This window comes from Syngnathoides biaculeatus, chromosome 19, assembly GCF_019802595.1.
Source record: "Syngnathoides biaculeatus isolate LvHL_M chromosome 19, ASM1980259v1, whole genome shotgun sequence".
NCBI lineage: Eukaryota > Metazoa > Chordata > Actinopteri > Syngnathiformes > Syngnathidae > Syngnathoides > Syngnathoides biaculeatus.
The window spans coordinates 17,060,737-17,075,292 of record NC_084658.1 but is presented as its reverse complement, the minus strand read 5'-3'; the positions used below and the strand labels follow the sequence as shown (position 1 = coordinate 17,075,292).

The 14,556-nt window shown below is 52.3% G+C and overlaps 1 protein-coding gene across 7 annotated transcripts; it reads right to left on the bottom strand.

Moving 5' to 3' along the window:
* On the bottom strand, positions 1–14,537 carry tnk2a (tyrosine kinase, non-receptor, 2a). 7 transcript variants are annotated; one of them, XM_061805024.1, is made up of 23 exons: positions 14,183–14,537; positions 13,989–14,083; positions 13,288–13,431; positions 12,150–12,409; positions 10,522–10,684; positions 10,366–10,436; positions 9,552–9,761; positions 9,297–9,446; positions 8,718–8,813; positions 8,275–8,456; positions 8,038–8,164; positions 7,806–7,952; positions 7,632–7,726; positions 6,984–7,178; positions 6,424–6,515; positions 6,303–6,347; positions 5,984–6,231; positions 4,036–4,236; positions 2,989–3,566; positions 1,911–2,025; positions 1,737–1,832; positions 1,498–1,625; positions 1–270 (listed from the first exon to the last, which is right to left on the bottom strand). In XM_061805024.1, exons 4-23 carry the CDS (start codon positions 12,264–12,266, stop codon positions 117–119), a joined length of 3,210 nt encoding a protein of 1,069 aa, XP_061661008.1. In that variant the 5' UTR covers positions 12,267–12,409; positions 13,288–13,431; positions 13,989–14,083; positions 14,183–14,537; the 3' UTR covers positions 1–116. The 7 variants fall into 7 exon arrangements, with proteins under 7 accessions (XP_061661008.1, XP_061661010.1, XP_061661007.1 ...); XM_061805026.1 differs by having other exon boundaries at positions 14,280–14,537; XM_061805029.1 differs by lacking the exon at positions 13,288–13,431 and adding an exon at positions 919–952 and having other exon boundaries at positions 142–845.
* Positions 14,538–14,556: the final 19 nt, after the last annotated feature.

Below are 14,556 nucleotides of genomic sequence, written 5' to 3'. Positions count from 1 at the left end.
TTGGATTTATTTCATACAGAATAAATAAACATGCTCCGGAGCAGCCTGACGAGACGCTGCATCAGCCGCCGTACGGGCTTTATTTTATTATTATTATTTTTTTTTTCTCAGGAATTTCAAAAGACATTCAAAAGTCTCCAGCGGAATCCGCACGTCCGTGATTTGAAGCCGACTCTTCGGCGAATCGCGCCTCTTTTGCTGTCCCCGCGTTCATTCCCACCTCCGGCGCGGCGCCAGAATTCTGGACCGGAGAAGGTGCGGCGACAAAGTCTGCGCGAGTCGCGGCGTGTAAAACAAACAAAAAAAAAAATATGGAAGAATATGGCAGAATGTACTTGGAAATATTTCCGTGCCAACTTCGTCCTGGGCCAACAGCCATAACAGCCATTTAATTTCCTCTCCTGCTCGTCACGAGAATGCCATTTGACGAATACGCCAGTCAGGTGAGGCCCATTGGGACCGTCTCGCTCGTCTGCGTCGGAGGGGTGCGAGCCAAACAAATTCAATTGATCGCAAATCTTGTTTTCGGCCAATGCTGCGCGCGGCGTCGTCGGTCCTGTTGCGAGTCAGAAAGGCTCGTCCGGGGATCGCACCGATCCGACGCGGCGCCATGCGCTGCGATCGATACGAGCGCCGGTCGGGTTGGAGAGACTCTTGTTCCATAATTGGAATGGTCACAGGGTTGATCCGAGAAGGGGTGGGGGGGGGGGGACAAACGAGACTTCCACGCCAGGTACGCTTCCTGATTTTCAAACACAAACTTTCGGGAGATGCCATTCTCTCGCGTCACATTTAATTCCACCTTTGTCGAAGAGGAAATCGCAGTATTGTATGAATGACGTGAAAATAATCCGGCAGCCGAGACACGGGGCGGTGCCAGCTGCTTTTTCCGAGACGAACATTGCCCGGTCCTTGTGTGGATGAGTCATCCGTCACCTCCTGCTGTCACTTCCTGCCAGACACACAACAGGTTCAGGTGGAAGGACGCCGAGGATTCGACACAACACCGAGTGGCCCGAGATCAGATCCCTGAGGGACACCGTTGTGACGTTAATATTCCAAATGATGCGTGTTATGGAAAATTGACTCGCATACAAAGAGTGTGTCTCTGGAGCGGCTGCGGACACATCCAGCGTGGAATTAAACCACCAATAACATCTTTTGTTTGCGGCAGATTTCCGAAAAGATGTCATCGCACCAAAATTTCTCAACGTATGCCTCGGAAAAGGATTTCTCAGCTGCTTTCGACCACACTTAAAGCTCGTCACGCGTAAAGACCCGCATCCCCAAAACAGGCGGCGAGCCCCCGCCGTCACGTCAAAAGCCAAAAGGTAAGCAGAGCTGCATAGATATGGATTAGCGTTAGCGTCCAACGACCCCCGCCATCTTGATCGCTCGGCCGGCGAGGAGTTGTTCCGCGCCGTATCGCACGGTTGCCGCGGCGCCAAAAACGTCGACTTTAGGATTGGATCGGCGCCCCGAACAACGCGCGAATACCTGCTGCGGTGCGGCTCGTACGAGTCCAGCATCAGCGAGCTGGCCTCCTCCAGGTTCCACCGGCACCGTCGCAGGAGGGCTTCGCACTCGCGCCGCGAGCGCAGGCCAACGCGGAACAGCTGCTCCACCTTGGCCGGGGACAACAATTGTGCGCGATTAGGAAAACGACAAACGACAAAGAGCTCGTGGTTACCCCGTCGGTGGGGAGGGAGATGCGTTGACGAGGTCCGGGGTCGAACCTTCAGGTGGTCGATGGCCTGCGGGACTCCCCCGTCGTGGGCTCGCAGGGCCGCCTCGCACTCGTCCAGCGTGACGCCGTGGACGGCCTCCCGGACCTGCCCGTCGCCGCGCAATCAGTGAACCAAATCGACACGACCGTCCAAGCTGACGGATTTCGCCGCCGGCTTCGTCACCTGCGCCACGCTCGGGTCCAGCTGGGCGTTGTTGTTGTTGTGGGAGGAGTTGGGCTTGGCCCGGGCCGGATGCTGAATCATGGGTTTGACCGTCGCCGTGTTGGCGGCGCCGTATCTAAGCAACGACACACAATGCACAATGCGATATTGGGCCGGTTCTACTGCTCAAACCGATTTTTGGAGCGACCTCACCAAAGGTTCAGGATTAATCGGCTTTGGACTGAGATTTCAGGACAAGCTTGAAATCCTGTTTCTGTCGTTTTTGTGCACAACAGGTATTTTTTTTTTTTTTTTAATCCAGGAAACTTTCCAAGGACGTCCACGTCGTTGCCTTCCTCTGACACTTCCGGTCTCCCTGTGGCGACTTCCAGACCGGACGGGTCACTGAAAGGCGTCGACGAGTGCCGCGTCGGAATGGACCGATCGTGGCTGAAATGCCCGTTTTGAATTTCGCCCGTCTAGTTGTGCAAAAAATTGTGACGCATCCAAACGTTGGAAATTTCCATTTGAAAGTTTCACAAGACGCTTGTGGCGCTTTTCCCGCATTTTGGGTCGAAGCGGCAATAGAAGTCGGAATGTCCCACACATTCGGAGGCAAGCGAACACAGCGGCAGCCCGTTTTTGCAGAAATGATGTCAAACGGAAGCAAATATTGGCCGAGCTCGACCGCGGGGCCGCTCCATCGGCCTCTCGTATCGAGTGATTTCCTTTTTTTTTTTTTTTTTTTTTCTTCCTGCAGCTACCCGAGCGGAGGTTAAAAATAGTGCCGACGCGCTAAAACAGCAGGAGACGCAATTTGCTTGCGTAACGTTGCGCCGCTGGATTGTTACACAAGAGCCCTTTGACACGGGCCGCAGAAGCCACTTTTTTTCTTTTTTTTCCACGGGCGTGTCGTCGAAACGCGGGCGACGCCGGGTCTGATACGGCGGCCCGAGGGCGAGCTGCGAACCGTTACGCTCCCGTGACGGCGAGCGTGCGCTCACGTAACCGCTCCCCCTTCAGCTTTCCGCAAAGTATTTCAAAAGTACTTGACGTGTACTCAAAGTATTTAAATGCGAAAAGTGTTTTGACATGGCACCTTTCCAGCAGAGCCGGTCGCTCCGGCAACGGGGCCCGGCCGGAGCTCTGCGAACCGTCAACCGCCGAAGAAGGTCCGCGAGCCTCGCGCGGGCTCAACGGGTCCAAAGCCGAGCTGGAAGAGTATAAAGAGGTCACTCTTGGAGGTGAGGCCAGAGAGGCCGACGACAGGAGAGGACCCAGGAGTCCGGAGGCCCGGCGAGGGGACACCGACATGGGAGGGGGCGGCGGCGGCGGCGGCGGCGCCAAGGTGAGGGGCGAGGACGAGCGCGAGCCCGGCTGCGAGAGGGCCCGGTCCCGGGGCGGCACCTGCGGGGGGCCGTCCTCCAGCTCCAGGGAGACGGAGATGGAGCTGTGGCGCGGGTAGGAGGCGCCGACCGCCGGGCCGTACTTAGCCGGGCGCAGCGGCGGGGCCGGGCTGCGGGGAGGCGGCGCGGGACGCTCCTCCGGGTCGGAGGCGGGCGAGGGCGGGGGCAGGCAGATCTGCCGGTGAGGGGCGAGCGGGGCCGGCGCCAGGGGAAGCGGCGAGGAAGGGAGGGAGCGGCCCGTCGCCATGGGAACCTGCAGCTTCACCATCACCTTGGGCAAAGACAAAGACGACAAATATGAAAATCGAGATCGGGAATCGTCTCCAAAGCACAATTTGAACTTGGGGCAGTCCGCCATTTGAAGAGGTTTTGGTTTCAGATATCACATGGCGGTTTTTTTCCCCGCTAATATCACTTTTGGCAAAACTATGAGTTGATTCGTTTGAATCGGTCGGGTCCTGGTTGTAAAACAGCCAACGTTGAATCTTATGAAACATTTTGAATCAACATCCGTTCGATCTTATTTCTTCAATCATTCAAATTCCAGATTGTCCACAAACAACCTCAATCAGGAAATGTTTTATATATTCTCATTCTCATTAAAATCTATCGATTGCCTTACAAGCATCAATAAAGCGGCAATAAATAAATACAATTACATCTTTTTAGTCCCCCACCACCTCCAAAAAAATGGTGGTAAAGAAACATGTCGCACAGAGCCCAAATAAACGGAAATCCACCTCTCGCTGGAGTTCTTGGAAGAGGTCGACTGACTGCGACTGGTTGCGGGCCAACGTGGCGACGGGGGCGGCCGGGACCTCTTCGGCCACCCCCTTGTTGATGGAGCGCACCTCCTGGTCCTCGGATTGCTCCTGCGGCTCTGCGGCCACCTCGTCGTAGGCCGGCTGCGGGAGGGGCCAGTCCAGGATGGACGGCGTGTCCTGCGACACGAGTCACGTGGATTTCACGACGTGATATTGCATCATCGTCACGTAGAAGAAAAAAAAATTGAGAATATTACACAGTGTACAATCAAGCAAACCAATTCTTTTCATCTAACGAGGGTCGGTTAGCTTAACGCGAACGAAGATAAATTGAGAAAACACGCAAACGTGTCAAGTAAATATACGCATTCAAAAAGTGCGACTCGAAAGTAAGAATATTTGCAAGCACTTTCAATCATTTCAATGGGTAAAGTCCATTTGCCAGACGAGTCATTTGAGTTACAAGCGTGATCGTGGAACGGATTGAACTCGTCAGTCAAGACATCGCTGTGGTCGGGAAAGCATTTCTGCTTAATGTTAAAAGAAATGAGATCATAATTGCTGGCATCGTCAGGCTTTAAACTCTCAATGATTTGCACATTTTTTGCTAACGTCGTCATGGGCTTGCTTCTTTACGTGAGATGGATTTCATCCGAGGCGATTGAGTAAATAAACCAAGGACGCCGTCGTCGTGGCTCTCAGACGTAGGAAACACCACAAATCCATTAGTTGCCTCCGTGTACAATCTGCAGGGTGACCGTTTGCACTTTTTCCACGGCCCCCGGGGGCACCAAACGGTCCCCCGCCGGGCGTCAAGGGCACCGCGGCGCGCCCCCGAAAGCGACAACCGTGTTATATTGTCTTTTTTAGCTCCCGACGCGAGACGGGTGCAAATAGCCAGAGACAAAGCGGAGCGGCAAAGCGTGAAGGAGCGCCGCGCCGGTCGATGAGCGCCATCTCGTCACGTCGCGTGCATCCGAGGGGAAGGAGGCGCCGTTCGATATGTCCCGGGCAAAGGCGCGGAGCCCTGCGGGATCCCGGAATCTTGTTGTTGTTTTGGTGGTTGAAAGGATGCTCACATTTCACCCGTTTTTTTGCCTTTTAGCTCAACTTTAAGATACTTGGGAGACGCTTTGATTGATTGTAACGTTGACTTTGGTGGGGGAAATATGAAAGTTTGATCACATGAAACGGCAAATGAAAATATGCCTTTAAAACCGTGTTGGCCTACTTGTGTATTTTACAGTGTCGATTCTTTTTTGATTTTCTGTCATGAATTTACGTGCCAGATTTGAGGCTCATCTTGGGGGGGGGGGCGCTACTCATATTTCCTTGTCGTCAAAGCCTCCCGAAAAAAAAAAAAAAAAAAGGATGTTGCTGCAACATAAGAAATAAATTGGTTTAAAAACATCTATATTATAATAAAAATTAAGAATGACAAATGGGGAAAAGTGCATTTCCATGTATGTTCAAATTTAATTTGCATAGGCACAAAAAAAAGACGATTGTCTTAATAATAATAATAAAAAGGTAATTATAATTACCTATCACACTTTTAACGAAGAATAATAAATGTTAAATTATACGATTTCAAAAGTTTGTCTAACAGTCCCCCAAAATATAGATTTTGAAATTTTCCTTAAGACACATAAAATATATGTAGAATATAATGTACAATAAATTGAAATTAAATTCGCATCACTTTTTAGCATGTTAAGTTTGAGTATGAATGTTATTTAGTTGGCAAATTGATGGTGGTACCGCATTTAAAAAAAAAAAAAAATATATATATATATATATATATATATAATATCCATCCGTCCATCCATTGTCTGAGCCGCTTATCCTCACAAGGCACATACCACAGTACTAATACCACCAAGAAGTGTTTTCGGAATCGGTTGCCGACACAAGACGCCGTCACCTTGAGCGTGTCGTTGTCGTGCGGCAGCGTCTCGGTGAGCGGCGACGGCGTGGTGGCGGAGCTGAAGCTGTCGTCGGTGAAGTCGATGAGCGACACCTCGCCGCCGTCCGGCCGGCCGGCGCCGCAGCCCTCCCACGGGCGCAGCTCCAGGCCCAGGGACACGGTCGGCAACGCGGGGAGGCGACGGGCGGCGCCGGCGGCGTCCTCGTTGTCGTCGTAGTCCTCCATCACGGAATCGTAGTACGGCTCTGAGGGCGTTCAAAAAGGGGGAGTCAGCACGCGGGCGACGTTTTGGCATCAAGCGTTGAGTGCCGCTTACTCTTGAGGAGGACCGCGGGCTGGGGGGGCCGAGGCGGGGGTTGTTCTGTCACGGAGAATTGGACACATGACTAACAGCGGCAAAACTGCGACGATGTGACCCGGGGCGTGGGGGTAGTTACTCTTGGCTCGGTTGGGGAGTTTGGTCGGCCTGGAGATGCAAGGGTCCATTCCCAGCACGTCGGGGGGCTTCATGGGGTTCCCCAAATAGAGACTGAAGCGAGAAAGCCAAAAGTCACACTCTTGACTATGGACGACACGACAGTCGTGCCGCAAAAAGATGTCGAAAGTACGACAAAAACTGCTTCGAGATATTTGAAAACAAATGGTGGAGCAACACAAGAAACCAGATTTTAAAAAAAGCATTCATGGAACTTTCAACAATTCATTTCCAGAAGTCCCCAAGATTGGATCGTGCTCAAAGAGTTTAGCGCAGTCTCCGGGGCGGCGCTGCACCCCAGTGGCCATTCAACGCCATTGCATTACAAGATACGTCGGGTTTTTCGGCTTGTCCGCCCAGGAGTGGGGACTAGGTGCACGTTCAGACAAATTTCGTCTTCAGTGACGCTCCTAATCTGTAAACTGCGAGGCCCTTGTTGCACCGTGCCGTCCAATGCAACACTATCAATCGATCAATCAATCGACGGAAGGTCATCTATAAATAAGGGGCGGGGTCCCGGACCTGTCTATGCGGTCGGCGTGGCCCCAGCTCCGATGCGGGTCGGCGTCCCCGTGGCCCGTGTGGATGAACGAGTGCTTCAAGGGCCTGCTGATGTCGTCCGCCGACAGTCCGGTGACCGCCGTCACCACGTGGCGAGGGAACTGGCCCACCCGCAGGGTCCGCCGGTTCTGGCCCCGCCACCAGTAGTGCTCGGCCCTGGAAAGCACAAAAACGCTTTTCGTCCGGGATGTGTATCTTTGATGTGTTTATTTTTTTGGTCCAATCAGATTCAAGACTCTGCGCGTTGTCATGTCGATGTTATCGTTAGCGACGGACCCTCATATTTCATCGTATTTGGAATTGGGCCAATTCTCTCAACCAATCAGCATTCAAATGGGTGCACCTTGTAGGACAGCAGCATTTTTCTGTTCTCTGATTGGCTGACTTTTTGCCGCACATCTTGCAAATGCTGCAAGCATAAATGTGGACAGATGAGGGCGCCATTGCTGGGAGTCACATGACGAAGGACGCAGGAGTAATTGAACCTTATCCGCAAGTGACGCTTGCGTAATTGTGCGCAACCCGAGGAATTCACGAGGGTCCAGTAGGACGGAGAGACCGACAGATGGAGGTCCGAGTCGAGGACGAGGCCTACAAGTGCAGACGGACCTTCCCTCGATGATGGTGATGACGTCGTTCATCTGAATTTGGAGCTTGTCGTCCTCAACGGAGTCCTGCAGGGCTCTCATGTCTGTGGGCGTGCTCTGAACAACAACAGCAAAAACGACGACACAACTTAACACGACAATCATTTTACGTTTTTTTTTTTTTTTTGCGCCGTACCTCCATGAGGAAGTCCCGGAGGGCCACGAAGGTGGGCCTGTCCTCGGGTTTGGGGCTCCAGCACTGCAGCATGACGTTGTAGATGTCCTGCGGACAGTCGTCCGGCTTGCACAGCCGCTCCGCCTCCGCGTCCACCTTGTGGAGGATCTGCCGCGGTCCGCACACTCGCGAGGTCAAGACGTTTAACGGTTAACAAAACCGTCCGTTGCGGCTCGCCGCTTGAGGAACCAACCTGGCTCCCGTTGAGGCCCGGCCACGGTTCCTGGCCGTGGGTGAACATCTCCCACAGGGTGACGCCGAACATCCAGGTGTCGGACGCGTGCGAGAAGGTGCGAGTCTTCAGGGACTCCGGAGCGCACCTGCGGGGAAGGCCAGAGTCCGAAACGGCGCCATTCGAGTACAGACGTGCAGGAAAAATGATTAAGCCCGACCATTTCCACAAGGGTGCTCCGAGGATCGAGGCGCTCACCACGGGAAAGGGACTTTGTGGCCCTCCTCCATGACGTAGTGGTCGGCGTGGGACGGCAGCGCCCTCATCAGGCCGAAGTCGCCGATCTTCACCGTCTCGTTGGTGGACAGCAGCACGTTGCGCGCCGCCAGGTCGCGGTGGAGGAAGCGCCGCTGCTCCAGGTAGGCCATGCCGCACGCCACCTGCCGCGTACAACCGAACCGTCGTTGAGAACTGGACAGGTCGAGATAAAAAAAAAAAAAAAAAAAAAATACTACGTTCAAATTATTACTATGATAGGGGAAATTTTCAAAAATGGATGAGCTCTGCTACGCTACAAGGCAAAACGCTCGCAGGATAGCTTTCAGGCTACATCTAAATCCACTTTCAAAGCCGACTCCGGCGACAAAGTGTCGTTTTTGTGGACTTGGCTAAGGTACTCGGAACAAAACGGAAGGTCCAACCTGCACGGCGTAGTTGCAGAGCGAAGAGATGAGGATGTGGCCCTGACGCTTCCTCAGCCGGTCCAACAGCGAGCCCAGCGGGGCCAACTCCGTCACCTGGGCACATTGGAACCACGTCACGTTCGGGACACCACGCCAACCGGCGCGGAGGACGAGCTCCTCTCCAGGTCAAACGGGCAAATTTGCCGGACGCTTCATTTAACGCGAGCATTGCCATTGATCAGACCTGCCATGGAATTCGGTGGATATTTGCTACAAGGGCCAAACCGAAGGCAGACACAAGAAGGACGACAAAACTCCCTCCGACCGTGCCTTTGCTCGAGTCTGCTGCAGTTTTTCCAGGTGTTCTGTACCACGTTTTGCACACGATGTTCAGCAGAATGGGTACATTTCTTTTCTGGAACTTTCCACTGACGATTCCAATTCCATCACTTTAAACTTCATTTTGGGCTCAAGGCGCGTTCCCTCGTGTGTCGCCACCACTTTTAGGCGTTGCCAGCAGCACGCACAGGTTTATTATTTGCAAATTAAATGTTGGCAGTTCGGGACGCGAGTATACCAGGCGCGCGGCCCGCTCACCATCTTCATGGGCTGCGTCAGGACGATCCCGTAGAGGCGGATCAGGTTCTGGTGGCTGAGGGAGTGCATGGCGTTCACCTCCCTGATGAAGTCGTCCAGACCGTCCGATTCCAGCACGCCGGCCTTGAGACACTTCACCGCCACAGACAGCTGCAAAAAACACAGCTTGATTACGGGGCGTCTGAGCGAAAAGTAGCGCTGCGGCGCAGGTTTTGCCATCTCGGTCGTCGGGAACTACGTGCGTTTGCGTCTCACCACTCGACTGCTGGGGGCGCTCCACTCGCCGCGACGCACCACCCCGAAGGTGCCGTCGCCCAGGCGCTCAAAGAGCTGAAGCTCCGCCTCTCGGATCAGGCAGGTGAGCGAGGCCGCGGAGTCCCCGGCGGACGCAGACCCGCCGGCCGCCGCCGGCCCGAGCGAGAGGGCCGGCTGGGAGTCGGCGTCGGGACGCTTGACGGGAAACACCTGCGAGCGCCAAGACGGGGAGGAGGCCCACTTCCATCAAACGGTCGGAACCACGCTTGACCCACTTGCCGGCAGCACGTTTGGCTAGTGTGGGCGCTCGGCTGTCTACTCGAGTTTGTTACAATGACACTTCTCTGGCACGCGTTTACGTCGATTGACAGAATCTGGATTGTATCCTGATTCAACTGGAAGTGCCATTGGAGCTTCGATTTGACAACTTAAACTGCTCCACAATCTGGACCTGAACCCGATCAAACTTGATTTGCCTTCCTGTGGAATATGGATCCAATTCTGATCAAAGTCACATTTCTATTCTCCTGAATCAAATCTGATCCAGATCAGGCTTTCTGCAGCATGAGACCTTCGATGTTACATTTACATATTTGCGCAACCAAAATCTTACGGCAACCAAACTTGATTTGACATCGTTGCTTTTTCCACATTTCGTCCCAATTTGGATCCGACCCTGAACGCAATCCATTGAAATATTTTGCCAGTGTCGTGATCCGCATTTGACTTCGGTACAGCGCAGTTCTCGCCACGTTTGAAAGCGGTGAACTGGACCGAACCGAAGCGCTTGGTGGAAACGTTTGGTGTACCGGACCTTGCTCATCCAGGACTTGCGTTTGTAAAGGGCTCGTCTCCTCTTGACGGCCTCCCACAGCCTCCTCTGACCTGAAAGCAACACAAACACACACACACCACCTTTACAAAAAACACACACACGAGAAGCACAGCGGTAGGGTGTCTGGACCCCGACCGGGGCGGCCCATGCCGATCTTCTCCAGGTCTTCGTTCTTGACGTAGTCGAAGTGCGAGAGGCGCGTGACGTTGAGCTCGTCGCGGATGCGCAGGAAGTACTGCTGCAGCTGGACGTCCGTCAGAAGTTCCAGGAGCCACTCGGTGCCCTCCTCGCCCGGCATCTGCGCACACACGTGTGCTAAATGCTACACGCAATCTGGATCGGACCCGGATTGAATTTGATTTGAAGCTACGATTTACACTGGTGCGCAATCTCAAACTCGACTCGACCCGCGTTGCATTCACTTAGCCGTGTAATCGGGATCGAATGATTGACGGCAATAAAGCTCCGTTTGACAATTGAGTGTGTGTGAAAACTGGATCAGATACCGATCAAAACTGACGTGACACGACGTTTATAATGATGCGCCATCAGAACCAGATCCCAATCCAACTTGATTTGACAGTAGCGTTAGCAATTAGCAATTACATTGACCGTAATTCCCGGCCTACAGAGCCCACCTCGTTATAAGCCTCGCTACGCAGAAAGTGTTAGCGTGGCGCTAGCGTTAAACTCTTTCGGTCTACCCAGGCTTCTGACCAGGCGCGCTAACGCCAGCGCCGCGCAAACTCCGCGCTAACACTAGCGCCGCATCACTGAATAAGCCGCAGGGTTGAAAGTGTGTGGCAAAACTGGATCTGAAATTGTAATCAAATTGAAATCAAAGCTCAGATGATGTCAGAATCAGAATCAGGACGAGAACTTCTACGTTCTAAGCACATTGCTACAAAATCTTGAAGATTAGATCTTGATCAATTTTAACTTCACATGACATTTTCTAGAGTACAATAAAATTCGATCCCAATTACAAAACCTTTCACATTAGCGATACTGGGAACATTCTTGGAAGAATACCAGGCTAAAATTCATTTATTAAAAATATTACTGTCGGAGTGACTACTGAGTATTTATTTCTTACTGCACGCAAAGTTGCAACATCTTAATTTTATATTTTTTCTTCCGTAAGACGCCGGTGCGACCGGTTCAATTTTCTGTTCCGTTTGCGCGAGTTCTCGTTTTTCAGCTTCTCCTAAAAATAAATTGAAAAAAAGACGACGACGCTCGAAGAAATCGACGGCCGAGACCGACGCTGCCGCCAAACAAAACCATAAACCGCGGACAACGTTTTTGATGAGAAATGTTGCCGTGTAGCATGTTTAGCGTTTGTCAGAATTGCAGGTTTTCGGAAACAACAGACGGAGGAAGTCAAAGAGGCAAACCCCAACAAGGTGGTCCTGGAAAATGCATTTTGGTAGTTTGACCAATAAAAACATTGCAGAGGGTATTTAGCATCTCTGAGAATTGTCATTTTTACGTTGCTCGGACAAAGTTGACGACGTAAATCCTAAAAAAAAAAAAAAAAAAATCCCACGCCTATAATGACGTCAGTCGTTAGCGATCCAAATTCATATTTTTCTTGGTACTGCACTGTATTCGGCATAATCGGAGGATTGCAATTTTTTCCGTCACTAGGAGATGCTAACCCGGAAAAGAAGAAGAAGAAGAAGAAGAAGAAGAAGAAAAGGCTCGGCGACTGCGATCTGTCGAAATGCGGGTTTACGTACGGAAAGCTCCTCGGCGTTTACCGTTTGCCTCCCGGCGCTCTCCGGCATCCTCCTCGCCCTCTGCTCGGCGTCCTCCTCGTCGGCCTCCTCCCCCCCCCTGGCGTAGGGAAGCCTCCGGTACACGTAGCTGTCCCCCATCTCTCGACCTTGGAAAATCTGGAACTCCGCCCGTACGTCCGACCTAGAGGCCAACGCGCGTCTCCCCTTCCTCGACGCCGGGCGCCGCCGAGTCACCGCATCCCGCCGGAGCCGCCGCCTCCATCGCTCTTCCCTTCGCCGCGCTAAATAATTCAGCGGGAGGATGCAAACGGATGGATGGAGAGATCGCTTCGCGGAGCCGCAGCCGAGTCGACGCTGCGCGCGGCGGCGTGACGAAATGGCTCGTCGTCGGACTGTGGCCGCTCGCTCGCGTCGCACGGACGAAAACCCCCCCCCCCCCCGCCCCTGAGCGTTACCATGGCGACCGGCGGCCCCGCAGGCTCCCCCGCGTGCGGCTCGACGGAGCGCCGAGAGGTCCCGGATGGAATCGGAACGGCGGGGCCGAGTCATTAATCGTCCAAAATAGCGTCGCAGTGTGCAAATTGTTTTATGAAGATGACGTAAAATCATTTGATTGCTGAAGTGAAACGTAGAACATTAGAATACAATTCAAATGAGAAACGCGTTCAGCAGGGCGGCACGGCGGATCAGCTGGGAAAGCGTTGGCCTTCACAGTTCCGAGGTCCCCGGTTCGATTCCGTACACGCCTGTGTGGAGTTTGCGTGTCCCCCCCCCCCCCCGTGCCTGCGTGGGTTTTCTCCGGGTGGGCACTCCGGTTTCCTCCCAAAAACATGCAACATTAATTTTACACTCTAAATTGCCCATAGGTGTGATTGTGAGAGTGGATGTTTGTCTCCATGTGCCCTGCGATTAGCCCGTTGACAGCTGGGATAGGATCCAGCACTCCCTGTGAACCCTCATGAGGATAAGCGGGTAAAAAAATGGATGGATAAATGCTAACACTATTAAAAAATGTGGTAGTATCTTCTTAAATATATTTCATGTTCATTTTCAGAGTTGAAAGATGTCCAAAAAACACTAGTAGAACATAATTAAGAATGTACATTACATCATAAATTCCGATATGGATTTTGTAAACACATCAATCTGTGCAATTCACCTATTTTCTTCACCGCTTATCCTCACGTGGGAGCGCAGAGACCGTCCCGGCTGCCCGGGGGTACACCCTGGACCGGTCGCCAGTCGTGCCCCGGCTCTCGACCCGAAGATAGCCGGGAAGGGCTCCGGCAGGCCCGCGGACCGCCTGGAGGAGAACCACCACGGAAAATGGATGCCCGTTACTGGAAATGTCTTTGTTATTAAACGGTAATGAAACTAGAAATGTTTACACGTTGTTGTTTTGAAGAGACGTTACTCAAAAATAGGTCCCCCCCCCCCCCTAAAGTCTGTATTTTACAATAAAATACAATAAAAATTGCTTTGGAATCTGAATTAAATCCTAATCACAATGCATTGGACATTAATGATAATGGGAACGTTCTTGGAGGAAAATTCAATTATTGATTAATCTTTTAAAATCTATATTTTAGAAAGGAGATCTACTTGTACACATGAACAAACTTTTTGGGTTTTTAAACCCCAACGGTGCAACATGGCCTCGCCGGGGGTTCCTAATGTTGTGACTTGCCAGTCCTCCAGGAGACCAATTGTCTTCATTTAATCTTTTAATCCGTTACCGAGCCGCCAAGTGCGGCCAAGCCCGCCAGCGTGAACTCGAAAGCCACTTAAATGCTTGTAGGCGCACCCCCGAAATTTAAAAAAAAAAAAAAAAAAAAAAAAAATGAAGCAATCTGGTTTTACCGTGTACACACGCTCCTGTTGGGGTACAAGTGGACCCGAACCGGATTAAGGGCCACGACTCTGCGTGGAGTCAGTCAGCCAGCATCAAGCTGCGTCTAGAAGAGAACCGGGAACAATGTTGTCAAGCAATATGATATTCCCACAATTCAAATGTGACTTTGATCAATTTAAACTGAGTAAAACCAAAATATTACATGGGACTACTTTACTACGTCGCACTGGTAACGTTGTGTATCATTTTAGATTTTCCTCCACTTCCAAGCACCCGAGACTAAAACCATTACAACCGACCGGTTGAGGTGCGCTTCGAGAAGACTGGACCCGGCGCCTTGGCTCCTCGCCCGCCAGAACTCGAGGACACGGAGGTGCTTTATCGTCAAATTAGCAGAAATTCAACTGGACCGTCGTCGGCACTCCTCCGCGGCGAGGGGAGGCGTGCGCCGTCGCTTGCTGAAAAGCCCGCTGAGCCTGAGCGCTACGATGCAGATTCATCCGCGGCGTCCGGCAACCCGGAAGCTGCGCAAATGAGATTGTAAACAAAACGGCAACAAAAAGGAGACAAAATTGT